Raw genomic sequence first — 15,290 nt, 5'->3', positions numbered from 1 at the left:
CCACAGCAGCCTGGGAACCAGGAACAGTACCCACTGTCCTGAGAGCCAAATCAGGACCTTTTCCCTTTTCCTGCCTTGGCTTGGTCTCAGTGGGCATCAGTTGCTGGCCACCAACCTGGGGTCGTTTAACATTCTGTGATTTCTGGGAATGGGTACTGGCTGCTTGCCTCAAGGATCACTTCAAGGCAAGAACTGAGCAAAGGCTACGCTATTCAGGGAGAGGAAGCCACCAGCCATGAGGCATCTCTTCCATCAAAGGCTGCCCCCTCCATCAGTCAGTTTTCCCATTTGAAATCTGGGCAGGAAAATGTTGACCCTTTCCTGGCGGCTCACACCTCCTCCTCTCCACGCGCAGGTGTAGGAGGAAGCAGAGGGCAGGAGATGCCCACCATGCTCCAGAGCTACTCACTGGCATCCTCCTATCCCACAGCCCCTCTAGGGCCTGCTTCCGAAGGCTGTTTATCCTCAACCTGCTGTGGGGACAGTCTTGCTCCCAATGAGAAAAGCTGCCAGCAGGGTCTTTTGTGGTTCTGCTCCCGTGTGGTACTGCCTAGGGGCCCCACCATGGGGGCAACAGATGGACCTATGGTCTCTACAGAACAATGGTGGGGGAGGGGCCTTGGCATCGCCTGCCCCAAACAGGAAGCTTTGACTGAGCTTCAAAGGACTGGCAGGGCCAAGGGGCTGAGTTGGTGGAGCCCTGTGCCAGGATTGGAGGCTGTACAATTGCTTGCTGCCCTCCAGCCTTGAGGTAACCAGCCCAGCAGCATGGGTAAGATACAGTGGCCAAGGCAGCCAGGGTTTGGGCAAAGGGTGGCTTGCACTGGCAGGACACCAGTCTCTGGCCTGACAACAGGTTGGAGGGCAGGGGCTTGGAGGCTGGGCTTTGCCCTAGTTCAGGTGCCCCTTGCCAATCGAGATTTCAGGTTCTATACACAGCCACAGTGTTCCCCCCTCCAACAAACAACCATGAGGGGAGGGCTGGCACCGGGCCTGCTGCCCACTCCCTCCCTGCCTCCTGCTCCCAGCTGCTCTGCTCAGAGCCTTTTCCTCTCCACTTCCTGTTCACACAGGGGGGGGCGGGAAGTGGAGGGAGGAAGCTAGGGGGTGGTGTGGAGAGGGGGGCCATTGAATAAAAGGAATTAACCGTTTCCCTCCTCTGACCTCTGGGAATTTCCGCCTGTGAAAGTGTCTCGAAGAATCAGTAGTGCTGGAGGAGAGGAGAGGTGTGCCCCCTCTTGCCCCCTCCCCCCACCCAGTGGTGGTGGGGCCAGATAAGTCCCTCTGGGCCCCTAATCTTTTGTTTCCCTGGCGCCAGAGGATGGGGGAGCAGCGCCAAGGGCAGCCAGGAGCTTGGTGGCTTCTGAGCCCCCTCCCAACCAACAGAGTTGGTGCCAGGCTCTGGCCTGAGACCTGAGCCTTAGAGAGGAGGGGCAGGAACCAGAGAATTGGTATCCACGGAGAAATAAGCTCACACCCAGGCTGAGCCCTGCTCCTTTAGTGTCTGGGCTGGTGCCCTTGGCCAGTACACTTTGGGGACAGTAGGGAGGGCAGCTCGGGTGGGAGGGTGGGGGTGGCTTTAGGGCTCTGGCTGGGCACACCCTCCGTTGGCCACACCCCTTAGAAGCGCTGCTTGAGAGCAGTTCTGTGTGGACGCCAGTCCACAGCGCCCCCTAGTGCCTAAGGACAACTGACAACTGGTGAGGCGGCCCCTAGGGCCCTGTCAAGGGCGGGCCTCAGGAAGCACCTGCTCCCCAGGACCAGCGGCCGCCCTCGATCTCCCCCAGGTGGCTTCCTTGTTTACAGGCCTCCTGCCCTGGTCTCAGCGTCACTGCCTGTGGCCACTCCTCCTATTTCCAGTGACCTCCTATTTCCAGGCTCCAGAGGCAGCTCATTCATCTTGGCCCCTGCCTACACAACTGTTCCCTCCCCCTCCTTCTTTGGCCCCTCCCCAGGCTTAGGGCCAGAGCCCCAAGGGCCTTCTCTCTGCTCTCTATTCCAAGTTTTGCTTGGTTTCCAGGGATCTAAGAGCTGTGGCTTCCCGTTGCCCTGACTCACCGGAACCCCATTCTATCAGTGCCAGGGAAGGCTGGGGCCTTTTCCCAGGAAAGAGGAAGCAGCCTAAGACCAGATGGGCTGTTTAGTATAAGACAGAAGGGGCAGGGGCGTCCCAGGCCGCTTGAGCAAAACCCTCCGGGAGAAGGGAGCAATAGGGCAGTGTTTGTTTAACTAACATGTATTAGGCCCCATTATGTACGAAGACAGCAGTTCCAAGCTGTTTTATCTAAACCACAAGCAAGCAATCAGTTTGGTGGGAGACCAAGGCTTTCTACTTAAAACCACGTTGACCACGGTGCTCCTATTATCTATAAGTGTGAAGGGGTCTGGAGCCACATGGAGAAGAAATTTCTCCCAAATCTTCCTTGAGAGAATAGGATTAGGATACCTACTAGACAGAGGGTGCCTCCCCGCACCTGCTATCCTTGCATCTAGAAGACAGGATCTTTGTGAGTCATTGTGTAGGTAGCTTAGCCCTCTGGGCTGGCAGAGACCATGGGAGACCTTACTGCTCTAGGGGGCCAGATACAGTTAGAACCAGAGACAATTCTGACACAGGATTACATTGGAGGAGAAAAGGGTCATTTTATAAGCTAGGTCAGCTGGCCGCCTGCTTAGGGACAGGAACACTCACTCACGTTCTTACATCCTGGGCCAGCTGATTAATTCATATCAATCCAGTCAGACAATGCACTGTGAACACCTGTCCAGAGGGCAAAGGCTGTCCCTGAAAGACCTGACTCCAGGATGTCCCAGGATGTAGCTTCTGGTCCCAACTAAAACTAAGAAAGTGTTGTCTCGGGGTGAGGACAGGCAAAGTCACAGGAGCAAGGTAAGGAGAAAACAGGTCAAGTGCCACAGAGCTCCACAGTGCCTACAGCAAAGCCAGGCCCAGCCTGGCAGGGGATCCAGTCTTTCGGAAGGGCAAGCAAAATCCAGAATGTGTGAGAGCCACTGGAGAGAATGAGGGACTTACAGCTATAAATGAGAGTCAGGCCACACCTCCTCAAGGCCCAGGGAAGACTACAGAAGTGGCAGGAAGAGCAGAAGGAAAGGTGGTGGTTGGCAGCCTACATTCCAGGCACTGGAACTCAGCATGTATGCTCCCCTCACACAATACAGATGTAATAGAGGAAGTGAGGAAGACTAGCGAGGAAGAGGAGGAGGAGGAAGAGGCAGAGGGGGAGGAGAACTAGTGGGAGACATGGAAAGTAGGTGAGTGTGACTCAAGGCACCCCTGTTATATGTAACATACGCTCATAAAAAACACTTGGAGAAAGAATTAAGGGCCTAGAACCTGACCAGGCATCAGGCACTTCTAGAAAATTCTTGCAACCACTAGGAAGGAAATGGCCGAAGAAGCATTAGTAAGACCTAGTTAGTGTTGGAGAATTTGTGCCCCAAGGTGCCAAAACTGGATGAATTCCGTGAGCAGCAGCGCCACCTGCCAGCCAGAGGTGAGATTAGCTCCAGGATTTAGGAAGAGGGACTGTAATCTCTAAACATTTATAGTCAGAGAAGGAAACAAGCAAAACCTGCCTCACCCCCAGTGAAGGACCTACGCCAAGGCTCAAAGGCTTGCAGGACTCTGGACTTCTTCTTTTTATTTTTATTTTTTTAATTTAATTTAATTTTTTCTAGCCTTTGCTGGCCTAGAACTTATTATGTCGACTAGGCTGGCCGTGACCTGACCTGTTCTATTCCACACTTGGTGCAGGCAGCCTTCTTGTGGCATTCCATCCTTTCTTGGGATCATATCCTGTTAGCTTCAGCATCAACACAAAGCCATCAAGTCCAGGGCCACCATTGTAGCGTGATTTAATACTCTCCCTATTTCCCCTTGTCCCAGGTGTGCCCTCAGCCTCAGGGCACCCGACACTGGAGCCCCAGGTCACATTAGCATCTCCACATGCCCACTCTCCCCACAAGTGCCTAGGGTCTGCCTGCTTGCTCCTGGGTCACCTAGTTGAGGCAGAAGAGGGCGAGCTGGAGGTCCAGAGGCTGTGGAAGGACGGAGGAAGGAAGGACAGCGGGCCACTCAGTCCAGGTGAACATGCTGACGAGAACAGAGGAACTGTTAGATGTAGTGGTTAAAAGGATCACGGCTGATCTCACCAGCTCGGGCTGCCTGGGACGGGCAGCTCTAAGACAGGTCTGAAGCACAGCTCGGCGTTCGCACCTGAAAACCTCCCGGCTGAAGCTTGGCTGCAACCCCCTCACAATCGCAGACCCGGCAAGCTCAAGGACCGAACACCAACCAGGGCCTGGCTTTCGCAGGAGGGTCTGGCAGCTGGATCCATGTCTGTCCACCCACGCGGGGGAACTTCCTATAGCCAGCTGAGGTGCTCCTCCTCATAGCGCTGCGGATCAATGAAGGGCCGGTCGATAGACCGAATCATCAGCTCCCCACAGTACACACACTCAGCAGCCACCAGCTCATCCAGGTCAGCCTTGAGCTGCTCCCGACTGGGCCCCACCGCTGCAGCCCCAGCTTCTGCCTCCTTGGCCTTCACGGAGCCTTTGGTCGGAGGAGGCGCCGCCCCAAGCTTGCGCTGCAGTTCCTCAAGTCTGGCCTGCTTGTAGGCAGGGAGGCCGGGCCGCACAGCCTGTAGGAGACAGTCAGCGTGAAACATGTGGCCACAGAGAAACAGGTAAAAGGGTCGGTTGAGCAAAGGAAAGTCACAGGTGGAGCATTTGTCCTGGGGCTCCACGGTGCCATAGCGGCCTCGGAGCTCCTGCAAGTCTCGTCGGATGCGCTGGGCACTGGCTGTGGCTTCTTCCATCTCGCGCTGCAGCTCCTGGATGTGGTGGTTGTAGGCCTTCAGGGAACTACAGATTGCCTCCTTGAAGTGGTCGATGGTGACAAAGTCAGGGAAGAAGGGCAGCACATCCTCGATCTTGAGCAAGGGGCAGCTGGCCAAGCAGGCCATGGCTGTCTGGACGTCTTCTTCCTCCTGCACCACGTGCCGGGCGATCTTGAGCCATAGTTTCTTGCGAAGTTCCTCATCCTCCTCCGGCAAGTCTGCACACTGCTTGGCCAGGTCCACATCCACCTGTGGGGAAACCACCGGTGTCAGGGGCAAGCCACGCTCCACCCAGCATCAGACTACTGGAAAGACAGATGGCCACAGAAATCTGGGCCCCAGGAGAGGGCCCAAGCAGGATTCTCCGCACTCCGGGTAGCAAGAGGCACAACAGGAACCTGCATTGGTCTGCCCTGTCACAGCTACCGGAAGGCTATTTTGGTGGCAGGCAATTTTAGTGGATATAAAAAGATCAGCTGGGGGGCTGGTGAGATGGCTCAGCAGGTAAGAGCACCCGACTGCTCTTCCGAAGGTCCAGAGTTCAAATCCCAGCAACCACATGGTGGCTCACAACCATCTGTAATGAGATCTGACTCCCCCTTCTGGAGTGTCTGAAGACAGCTACAGTGTACTTACATATAATAATAAATAAATAATAAATAAATAAATATTAAAAAAAAAAAAAGATCAGCTGGTAATGCTGAAAGCACAGCACCCAGGAGGGGGAAGCAGGAATGCTGGCAAGTTCAAAGCCAGCCTGGGCTATGGAGGACCCTGTTTCAAGAAGACAAGTCACACAGGAACTATTTGAGCTCTTGGGGCAGTGTTCTAAATCTTGGGTTAAGGCTCAGCCTAGAGCCAGCCTGGGCTACACAGTGATTTCCAGATCGGTTTGGGGTCCATAACAGGTGAGACCCTGCTTTAAAACCCCAAACAGGGCTGGGAATGTGGCTCTGTGGTTAAGGGCACTTGTTGCTCGTCATCACAGACCTGTAACCCCAGCCTGGGGACAGAGGAACAGTGGGGCTTGAGGGGTTCCAGTGAAGTCAATAACCCAGACCCTGCCTCAAAGGGATAAGGCATCGAGCGACGGCTGAGGACGACACCTGCCGCCCTCTGGCTTCCCTCTGGCTTCCCCCCACACTGTGCACAGACACGTACCAATGAAGAAGCCAATACTCCTTCTCTGTGATCATGATCTGAGAGCTGTAGCTTAGCACCTTCTCCCTCTGCTCACGTCTACACCAGTCACCATCCTCTGTGCTTATTTTATTTTACTTATTGGTACCTATGAAGGCCAGAAGAGGCCATCAGATCTTCTTGAACTAGTTTTGTGAACCACCACATGAATGCTGGGAATTGAACCCAAGTCCTCTGCAAGAGTAGCAACTGGGCTGGTGAGATGGCTCAGTGGGTAAGAGCACCTGACTGCTCTTTCGAAGGTCCGGAGTTCAAATCCCAGCAACCACATGGTGGCTCACAACCATCCGTAACGAGATCTGACTCCCTCTTCTGGAGTGTCTGAAGACAGCTACAGTGTATTTACATATAATAAATAAATAAATAAATCTTTAAAAAAAAAAGATTAGCAACTGTTCTTAACCTCTGAACCATTATTTCCAACCCTGTTGAATTTTTTTTTTTTTTTTTTTTTTGGACAGTATCTCACTATGTAATCCAGGCTGGCCTAGAACTCACTGTGTAGCCACTATCAGTACTAATTCATATTATAAGATAAAAAAAACTCTTAACATTACCTTCACAAATTCTTTTAAAATGATTTTTCTTTCACTATAATTATAAGGGGAGGGGAGGTGTGTGCATCGGAGTGCTGCATGAGGGTCAGGGGACAGTTTGCGGCAGTCAGTTTTCTCCTTCTACCATCAGCTCTGGGGACAGAACTTAGCTTGTCAGGCTTGTACAAGTGCTTCTACCTACCGAGCCATCTCGCTGGCTCATTACCACCATTTAATGGATAATCTAAGGCACAGAGAGGTATAGAAACCAGCCCCAAATCACACAGCAAGCTGGCAAAGCCAGAATGCAAACCCCAAAGTTTTATTTAATTCGTGTTCTTTTTTTCCCCTCTTCCTTTCCTGCTAACTTTGTTTTGTTTTTTGTTTTTAAAGACGGGGACTCACGGTGTTGCCTAAACTGTGCTCTTTCTGCCTTAAGCACCCAAGTGCAGGGATTACCGGCAACGAGCTTGCACCACCAACTCAGCTGAGTCTGAGTTTCAGCCTCTGCCTCACAGCACTTCTCTTCATGAGAAGCCAGCAAGCGCCAGCCACACCTCCCCCAACCTCTCAGGCTCTTTCTCCAGGTCCCTCTTCTGGATAAAGGTAAGACTTACCTGCAGGGCCAGGTCCACAGCCTCCTCATATAGCTCCAACACCTTATAGACATGGACGCAGGCGCGGTGGTGGCCGTGCTCAGCACAAAGTCGAAGTGCATATTTGAGATCATAATGTACACGGTGCGGGCTGGCCCCAGCTTGTTCCAGGTATGCCAGAAGTGAGGCTGGCTGGCCACGGGCATACAGGGACAGCAGGTAGTTGTGAATGGCCTGCTCCGTCTCACCGAGCACATTCACGCAGAATTCCATGTAGCGGATGGCCTGGCTCACCTGCTGGGCCTCACCGCCCTGGCTGTAGTTCACCAGGGCAGGGATGAGCTGCCGAGCATCCAGCCGGCTGCCCATCTCAATCCAGGCGTCTACGAGCTGGCGGGGGATGTGGCGGATGAGAATGGGGGAGAATTTGTAGAAGAGCTGGGGGTCCCGGTGGCGGGCAAGCACAGCCAGGGCCTCCTCGTAAGCCTCATGCTGGCAGTGGTATGCGACCACCCGTTCATAGTCCTGCATGATCACTGCAAAATACACCATGTGCTCTGTGTCTCCGTGACTGGCGAGCAGCTCGTGGATAGAGGCCCGGCTGGCAAAGAGCCACTCTTTGTGCCGAGGGCTACTGAGAAAAGTACGGAAACACTCCCGTGTGTCCCGGTAGAGAGTCAGAGCATCTGGGTCACCCTGCAGAGCACCCAGGCGGCTCAGGTAGAGCTCTGTCAGCCAAGTGGTCAGCAGTGTGGCCTGGGTACGCTCCGTCGGCTTCAAGCCGGCCAGTTTCCGCTGAAGAAACTCGGCCAGCGCCTCCTCTTGCCGGGCCTCCAAGAACTTGAGGGCAATCTCCTCAAAATAGCTCTGGGTCAGCGCGTAGCAGCGGGCGCTCTCCAGGTAGCGATGCTGACGAAAACAGAAATCAGCCTCTCGGGCCAGGACCGTGTCCAGGCAATCAGGCCGCTCTCTACAATACTCTTTGGCCAGGTCAAAGCGGTTCATGTCCAAGTAGGTGCGCCAGACATCCCGTGCCTCACGTTGCACATGGTAGCGGAAGACCGCACGCTCAGTGTAGGCCCATAGGTGGCCTGTGGATGAGTCCTTCACCATGTGCCTCAGTGGTCCAAACTTCTCCAGGAAGTGATCCCGTAGCACCACCTGCCCTGTTAGCGTGCACACAGCCTCCACCCGGTCGGCCAGCAGCAGTAGGAAATGGAACTGGGTCAGGACGATGGCTAAGGGTGGATTGGCCCCAGGACCAACCCCCGCTGGGTATTCCCACACTCGCTCCTCACTCAGCAGCGAGTCAGGACGCCCGCAGTCCAGTGAGCCATACAGCACTCCATCTCCCATCATCCAGGCAAAGGCGCGAGGTGCCGAGCGTAACTTAGGGGTATAGAAAGCCAACTCACTATACCCCAAATTGCTAGGAAACTCACGGAATGGGGGCGGGTGGTCTGTATAGGCAGCAAAGAGTCCTGCGAAGCCCTGGGCTTCAGTATCTTCCACAGCTCGGCCTATGAACTGGAAGAGGCGCTGCCGAGTGGTGGCAATGACAAAGCCTCGGCCATCGGGGCCACGCTCAGCCTCGAGGGAGCACACAGGGGCTGGACCCCCTTCTTCATTTAACACATACAGTGGACGGAAGTAGAGATCTGGGGCAGGGCCAAAGAGGCCACCCTCGCTAGCTGAGAGCTCTGCTTCAAAGATCTGTCCTTGAGCTGTGCCGACCAGGATGGGGCCGGTGCTGCTCTCGTTGCCCATGGCCTTGTTCCATCCCACACTCTCCACCAGCTGTCCCTTCCAGCGAGCCAGGGGCCGGGCCTTCTGTCCATTGCGGTTCATGTAAAGGACCTCGGTGCTACTCAGCGCAACCAGCAGATGAGAGCCTGGGGCGGATGGAAAACAGCACTGAGTGGACCTCGAGTCCCCCCATCCCCACCCCACCCCCGTTCAGATCCCGCCCATCATCAGTGAACTCTCACAGGAAGCCTCCTCAGATCTCCAGCGCCACTCACCAGTATGGTCCAGGAACATCTTGTGGACTTTGGCGTCGTCCTTGCGCCCCAGTTCCACACGGTTGGGCTCACTTGCCTTGCCCAAGTCAATGCTGTAAGGGCAAGAGTTAGTTGTCACTCTCAAGAGAAGTCCCCCTTCTTAAAATATTAATTAATTAATTTACTTAATGTGTACATGTTGTTCATGAATGCATGTAAGCGTATCATGTGTGCAGGAACCCATGGAAGTCAGAGGAAGGTGCTGGGTCCCCCTAGAACTGGAGTTGTTGGCTGCCATGTGGGCACTAGGCCCTCAGTGTGCCAGGCGTGGCAGTCCTCTTCCCTGTACCTTTGCCAGCGCTGTTTACTACTAGATTTGAACATTTGTAGCTCTAGCACTTGAGTGGGGTAGACGGCTGGTTAGGGAGTCACAGCCTTGAGCTACAGGAGACCCTGTCTCCAAAACAAAACACAACACAAGATATCTGTGATGCAGATGTATACGCATGGGAGTGCTTTCCTAGTGAGACTAAACGTCTTGGTTCAGATAAACAACTAAAGCATTTTATTATTACTATGCTAACTTTTTTCTTGTCTTTCTTCCTTTTTTTTTTTTGAGCCATTCTCTCTCTGTGTAGCCCTGGCTGTCCTGGAACTCACTAGCTTCGAAATCCCAGAGTTCTGCCTGCCTCTGCCTCTTGAGTGCTGGGATTAAAGGCGTGCACCACCACTGTCTGGCCTGGCGTCTGAATGTTTTGCCTGCCTGCATGTATGTATGTGTACCATGCACCCATCCCATGGAAGTCAGAAGAAGGTGGCTGCCCTGGAACGGGAGTTACAGATAGTTGTGAGTCACCGTGTGGGCACTGGAAATTGAATTCAGGGCCTCCACAAGAGCAACCAGCGCTCTTAACTGATGAGCACTCTCTCTGTCCCATTTTTTTTTTTTTTTTTTGAGGCAGACAGAATCTCATGTAAACTGAGCTGGCCTAGATCTTCCTGTGTAGCCTAGGGTGACCCTGGATTTCTGATTCTGCTGCCTCTACTCCCAAAGTACATTTCTGGGGCTGGTGAGACGACCCAGCAGGTCAAGGTTCTCGACTCCGCACCTGATGTCTGAGTTTGATCCCTGTGCTCCATGTGTTAGAAGGAGGTAAAGGGCCTGGAGAGATGCCTCATTGGTCAAGAGCACTTCATTCTTTTTTGTTTGTTTGCTTTGTTTCGAGACAGGGTTTCTCTGTGCCCTGGCTGACCTGAAACTAGTTCTGTGTATCAGTCTGGCCTTAAACTCTGAGATCCGCCTGACAAGTATTCGGAGTTAAAGATGTGTGTGTACTACTACACCCAGAATAGAATATAATTTAAATATTCATCTTATTTAATTGTGTGTGTGTATGTGTTCTCGCGCATGTAAGCAAATTCCAGCCCACTGTATTTTTTGGGATAGGGGTCTCCCACTGAATCCAGAGCTCACCAATTTGGCCAGACTGGCTAGCCTGCAAGTTCCCGAGACTCACTTGTCTCTAATGCACTCCAGAGCTGGGGTTACATATTTGCCGGAGTGCAGCTTTTTACATGGGTTCTGGGGATCTGAAATTGGGTTCTCACACTTACAAAGAAAGCTCTTTCCTGGCTGACCATCCCTGAAGTTCTTGCTGGGTGCACTGCTTGTGGGCTTTGTATACACTCGCCTTTCTTATAAATTGTCATCTTACTCGTTTCTAAGAGGTTTGTTCCTTTTTTCGTTTGTCTGAGACAGGGGTCTCACTATGCAGCACAGCGCTGGCTCCCAATCTTCCTCTGTCAGCCTCCCGAGTGCTAAGACTACAGGCATGTGCCACACACTTAAGTCTGATTGTTTAAAACAGGCTCTCCAAACTTACAATGAAGCCAAGGATGACCTTGAACTTGAGATCCTCCTGCCTCCACCTCCCAAGCACTGTGTGCACCACCATACCCGGGTTCTGCTATGCTGAGTATCTAATCAAGGACTGAGCGTGCTCTGCAAGAACTCTCCCAACAGAACTCCAGCCTCACTTATCTACAGCATTTCATTTGCAGTGCCGGGAATCAAACCCAAGGCCTCAGGAATGCCAGGTACTCTATCACTGGGCCACAATCCCAACACCCGTTGTTCTAATAACTATTCGTGCTGGGATTCATCCTTGTGGGACAGAGGTCTAACTGTCTTATTCCAGATGGCTTATCCCAAATGATAAACAACGCTGTCAACACTTTTGGCAAATAGCGGACATACTTCAGGATTCCAGACTGTCCCAATGATCTGTGTGGCTAACTCTGGGAGGCTGAGAGCACCTTTCCCCCTGTTGAAAGACCAGAATGATTAGCTGACTCGTTCAACAGCATGGGTGGAATCTGAACATAGTTCTCTCTGATCTTCAGCCACCACACTGGTTCTCTTTGGGAAGGAATAGTGCATCTCCTGAAAAGCTATTGTGTCATTTGCTAAGTATGGAAAAAGACCCTAGTCAGCTAAAAGTCTCCAAAGATACTACCGGAGCAGTGTATCCTTGCCCAGGCTCATGCAGAGCTGATTGCAGGAGACCACGAGGCTAGTGATCCGCTCCGAGGGGGTGAAGTCAACCCGCTGCTTGGTGAAGATGGGCACCTCCTTCTCCAGGTGGGCACTTACATACCCTATAGGTGGGGAAGACAAGAGAAAAAGGCGTCCAGAGGGGGGTGAGGCACCCAGAAACCCAGAGAAACCCCAGTGTTAGCTGATACTTCTGCTTCCCAAGTATATTCCTACCCACAGGGTCTTGGTTCATAAAGAGTTCAACATGAAATAGTTTTCTGGTTGTCTTTATTGGAAGGGTCCTGGGCTCTTCCCACACTTGTGACAGTAGTAAGGGATTGGTTCTCTGTGCCTGAGATGAGGTTGTATCATGATATGCACGTTCCCAGTGGTAACGGGGGTGGGGGGAGACAGTACAGGGAGGATGGTTTTGGCATTCTCCCTTATGGTCTTTGGCCAAGAGAAACTAAAGTCCCTTCCTTGCTGTCCACACAGTATGGTTCAGTGAGTCTCCATTGTATGTAGAGAGTTCTGGGAACCCAGTCCTATCAGTCCAGTTCATAGGCTACAGTTGCTTTCTCGATAGTCCGCTGCAATATCATCATAGTGTGGGTAACCCTGCGCTGCTCTCCTACACTCTAAACTGCAGCCAGCTTTACCCCGGGACAATCATCTCCATTGTTCCTGTTCAGTAACAAAATTCCCTTTTGGATCGACCCTCCTTCACTTATAACATTCACGTTCCACCAAGTTCAGTGCTCATTCTGCCTCCTCTGCTACCTCAAGATGAAGTCTGGTGGGAACGAACACATACACAGACTCCAAAAGCTTTAAAAAAAATCCATAGAACAAGACACAGAAGCCTGGAACCTATATTCAGTTCTCCCAACTGCAGCCTATAGACAAAAGTAACAAGTACTTCCTTATCTGAGCCCAAGTTCCCTCTTTTGAAGGACCTTTGAGTTAAGGCCTAGATCACGAGGCTGTTCCTGTGGCTCTTTCAAACTTCGACCAATGACAAGCTGGGCAAGACAAGAAAGGCCTGGGGCTTAGATCCTAAACACACGCTGCAAGCTCTAGAGCTTCTCTCCCCCGTAAATGCTACCATAACAGAAAGGGGCAGAGGCGGCCTCTTCTAACTTACCAGAATGGGGGATGCCCACGCTAGGGCAACCAGTCTGCAAGACGGCCGAGCGGGACAATGAGTCCTCGTACTCATCCAGGATGGACGCCATGGCAATCAAGTTCTGGATCTCTGATCTGGGGGCTGGGGGTCACAACTGGGACCCCGGTCGTCCTGGATTTGCAAGTTGTGCTTCCCCAGCGTCTGACAGATCCTGAGAACCTTTTAAAAATTCTGGGGCCCTTTTCGCTTTCTCTGTGAAGGACGAGACGATCGAGGAGCCCCAACTAGTCCATGGCGCAGCTTTGCACCCCAGCTCCAGTCCCAAGAGATTATAGGCTCCCCTTAGCAGATCCCAGGTAATCACAACCTCGCCCAGGCAGCTCAGCTGACTCCCGCCCCCGTGACGCGTGCTTATGACGTGCTTCCGGGTTTTTCAGCCGCGAGTGTTAACTGGAGTCCTGGGCACCTGAGCCTCCACAAGGAGGCGTTGTCGGAGACTCGGCGCGGCGGGGGAGGAGCGCTTGCGGGCCACCCTGCTGCTGCAGTTCCTCATGTTGGCGCTAGGAGGCAGCCCGGGATTTCCCAGCGGCGTCCAGTAACAGGCTTGCGCGGATCCTAGGCTTCCGCAGCTCAGACTTCACTCCCTCAGACTGTCACTGAAAGGCCGGCGGTGCTCCTCCATCTGTCACACTACCTCCTGTTCCTCAATCGAATTGCTGCCTCAGTCCACCTTCACAGGCACAGGCAGAACAGTCTGAGTGTCCCTTCTTTCACCCCAGGGCCCCCTAGCTTCCAGAGGAAGTAGCTGAATGGGTCACAAGTGTGGCTCAGTGGTGCATAAGCACCTTGCCCAGCGGGTATAAGACCTGGATTTTTTTTTTTTTTCCTTACACCGCAAAAAGAAAACCATACAAAATTTAATCTCCAGCAGTGGGAAGGCTGAGGCAGGAGGATTACTAAGGACTGGGCTACAGACCCCCAGAAAACAAAACAGAAAGAAATTGACAACGCAATGGCCAGGTTAAGTAAGCTGCCTCATAGTAGCTCCTTAGTGTAGGGGGAGAGGCAAGGGTCACCGGGAAAACTGAAGCAGGCTACTTCCAGGCACTCTATACGTTGAGTGATGTTGACTGTCCTTGTCTAGCATGTGGGAAGCCTTAGGATCAAGCCCTAGTATCAGAAAAAGAAAAGGGGGTTATATATAGTCTTCAGGAAAGTCACGAGCGAAACCCTATAAGCCGTGTAATGGGGTGGAGAGGAAGCGGGGCTGGCCTTGGGCAGACTGTGGAAGCTATCGTGTGATCCACTGGAGGCTATAACTGGGGATAAGATCTGATGTTGGTACTGGGAAGCAGGTGTTTGAAAAGGACATGAGACCTGAGGCAGAAGACAGGCCTTATGTATCCATCCGGGAGAGAGAGAGCTGGGAAGTGGGAGACCATCTCAGAGGAAGGCACCAGAGACCTAGTGACAGGTTAGGTATGGCAGGCAGATGAAGGAGAGTGTGGGGACAGCTGGAGACCTGGCTGGTGGGAACAGAGGAGGAGCCAAATGAGAGGGGGTGGAGGTCACATGACTGAGCTCAGGGCACTGCTAGGGAACTTACTGGGGAACCCCAGCTTTACCTGTAACCTGCTCCAGGGCAGTCACCAATAACTAACTAGTGAATGTTTATTAGACATTTGCATAAACGAACTCTCTCATGGCTCAGTTTCTACATTTATAAAATGAGAAAAAAAAAATCTCTTAACGGTGTGCGGACAGTCGGATGTTATACAAATCACTGAGTGGTGAGTTTGTGTTTAAATATTACTAGTATTTAATAGCGGATTGTTGACTAAATTAAGATCCAGACCCGAAGAATCAAACCCAGCGCCTCACAGATACTGTGTGAGTGCTACATCGTGGGCTCCATCCTCAGCCTTGGATTTGCTGTTGAATTGAAAAGGTTTAGATTTTAATGAAATTGGAGACTATGGATCTAGCTTACTTGGCAGACAAGAGGGTTTGTTTAGTTTCATAGGATGAGGCCCTCAGCACAGCACAGAACTAGGTATGGTGACTATGGTCCCAGCAGTCAGGAAGTGGGAATAGGAGGGTTAGAATCTCAAGGTCAAAATTATAAAAGAAGCCGGGCAGTGGTGGGGCACGCCTTTAATCCCAGCACTCAGGAGGCAGAGGCAGGTGGATTTCTGAGTTCGAGGCCAGCCTGGTCTACAGAGTCAGTTCCAGGACAGCCAGGGCTACACAGAGAAACCCTGTCTCGGAAAAAAAAAAAAACAATAAATAAATATAGATAATAAATAAATAAATAAATAAATAAATAAATAAATAAATAAATAAAATTATAAGAGAATAAGAGAGAGCAGTGGGGGGGGCATGTTATAGTAGCATACATACTAAAAGATTGAAACAATACAGAGAAGGTTAGCAT

At 52.1% G+C, this 15,290-nt stretch overlaps 1 protein-coding gene across 1 annotated transcript; it reads right to left on the bottom strand.

Annotated features, from left to right (window-relative positions):
• Window positions 1-3,551: 3,551 nt before the first annotated feature.
• Vps18 (VPS18 CORVET/HOPS core subunit) lies at window positions 3,552-13,263 on the bottom strand. The gene is made up of 5 exons (NM_172269.3): window positions 12,875-13,263; window positions 11,711-11,852; window positions 9,216-9,307; window positions 7,216-9,086; window positions 3,552-5,111 (listed from the first exon to the last, which is right to left on the bottom strand). Exons 1-5 carry the CDS (start codon window positions 12,963-12,965, stop codon window positions 4,386-4,388), a joined length of 2,922 nt encoding a protein of 973 aa, NP_758473.3. The 5' UTR covers window positions 12,966-13,263; the 3' UTR covers window positions 3,552-4,385.
• Between the last annotated feature and the right edge of the window lie 2,027 nt (window positions 13,264-15,290).

The sequence above is a fragment of the Mus musculus genome, chromosome 2 (genome assembly GCF_000001635.26).
Source record: "Mus musculus strain C57BL/6J chromosome 2, GRCm38.p6 C57BL/6J".
Taxonomy (NCBI): Eukaryota; Metazoa; Chordata; class Mammalia; order Rodentia; family Muridae; genus Mus; species Mus musculus.
The sequence above is the reverse complement of the archived record's forward strand: the minus strand, read 5'-3'. Positions and strand labels throughout refer to the sequence as shown.

Bases quoted from the DNA above. Each gene is read 5' to 3' on its own strand.
- Vps18 (NM_172269.3), bottom strand. From the start codon at position 12,965: ATGGCGTCCATCCTGGATGAGTACGAGGACTCATTGTCCCGCTCGGCC. The intron at 11,853-12,874 runs GTAAGTTAGAAG...CCCCACCTATAG, and splicing joins CGTGGGCATCCCCCATTCTG to GGTATGTAAGTGCCCACCTG. The intron at 5,112-7,215 runs GTAAGTCTTACC...GTTTCCCCACAG, and splicing joins CTGTGGACCTGGCCCTGCAG to GTGGATGTGGACCTGGCCAA.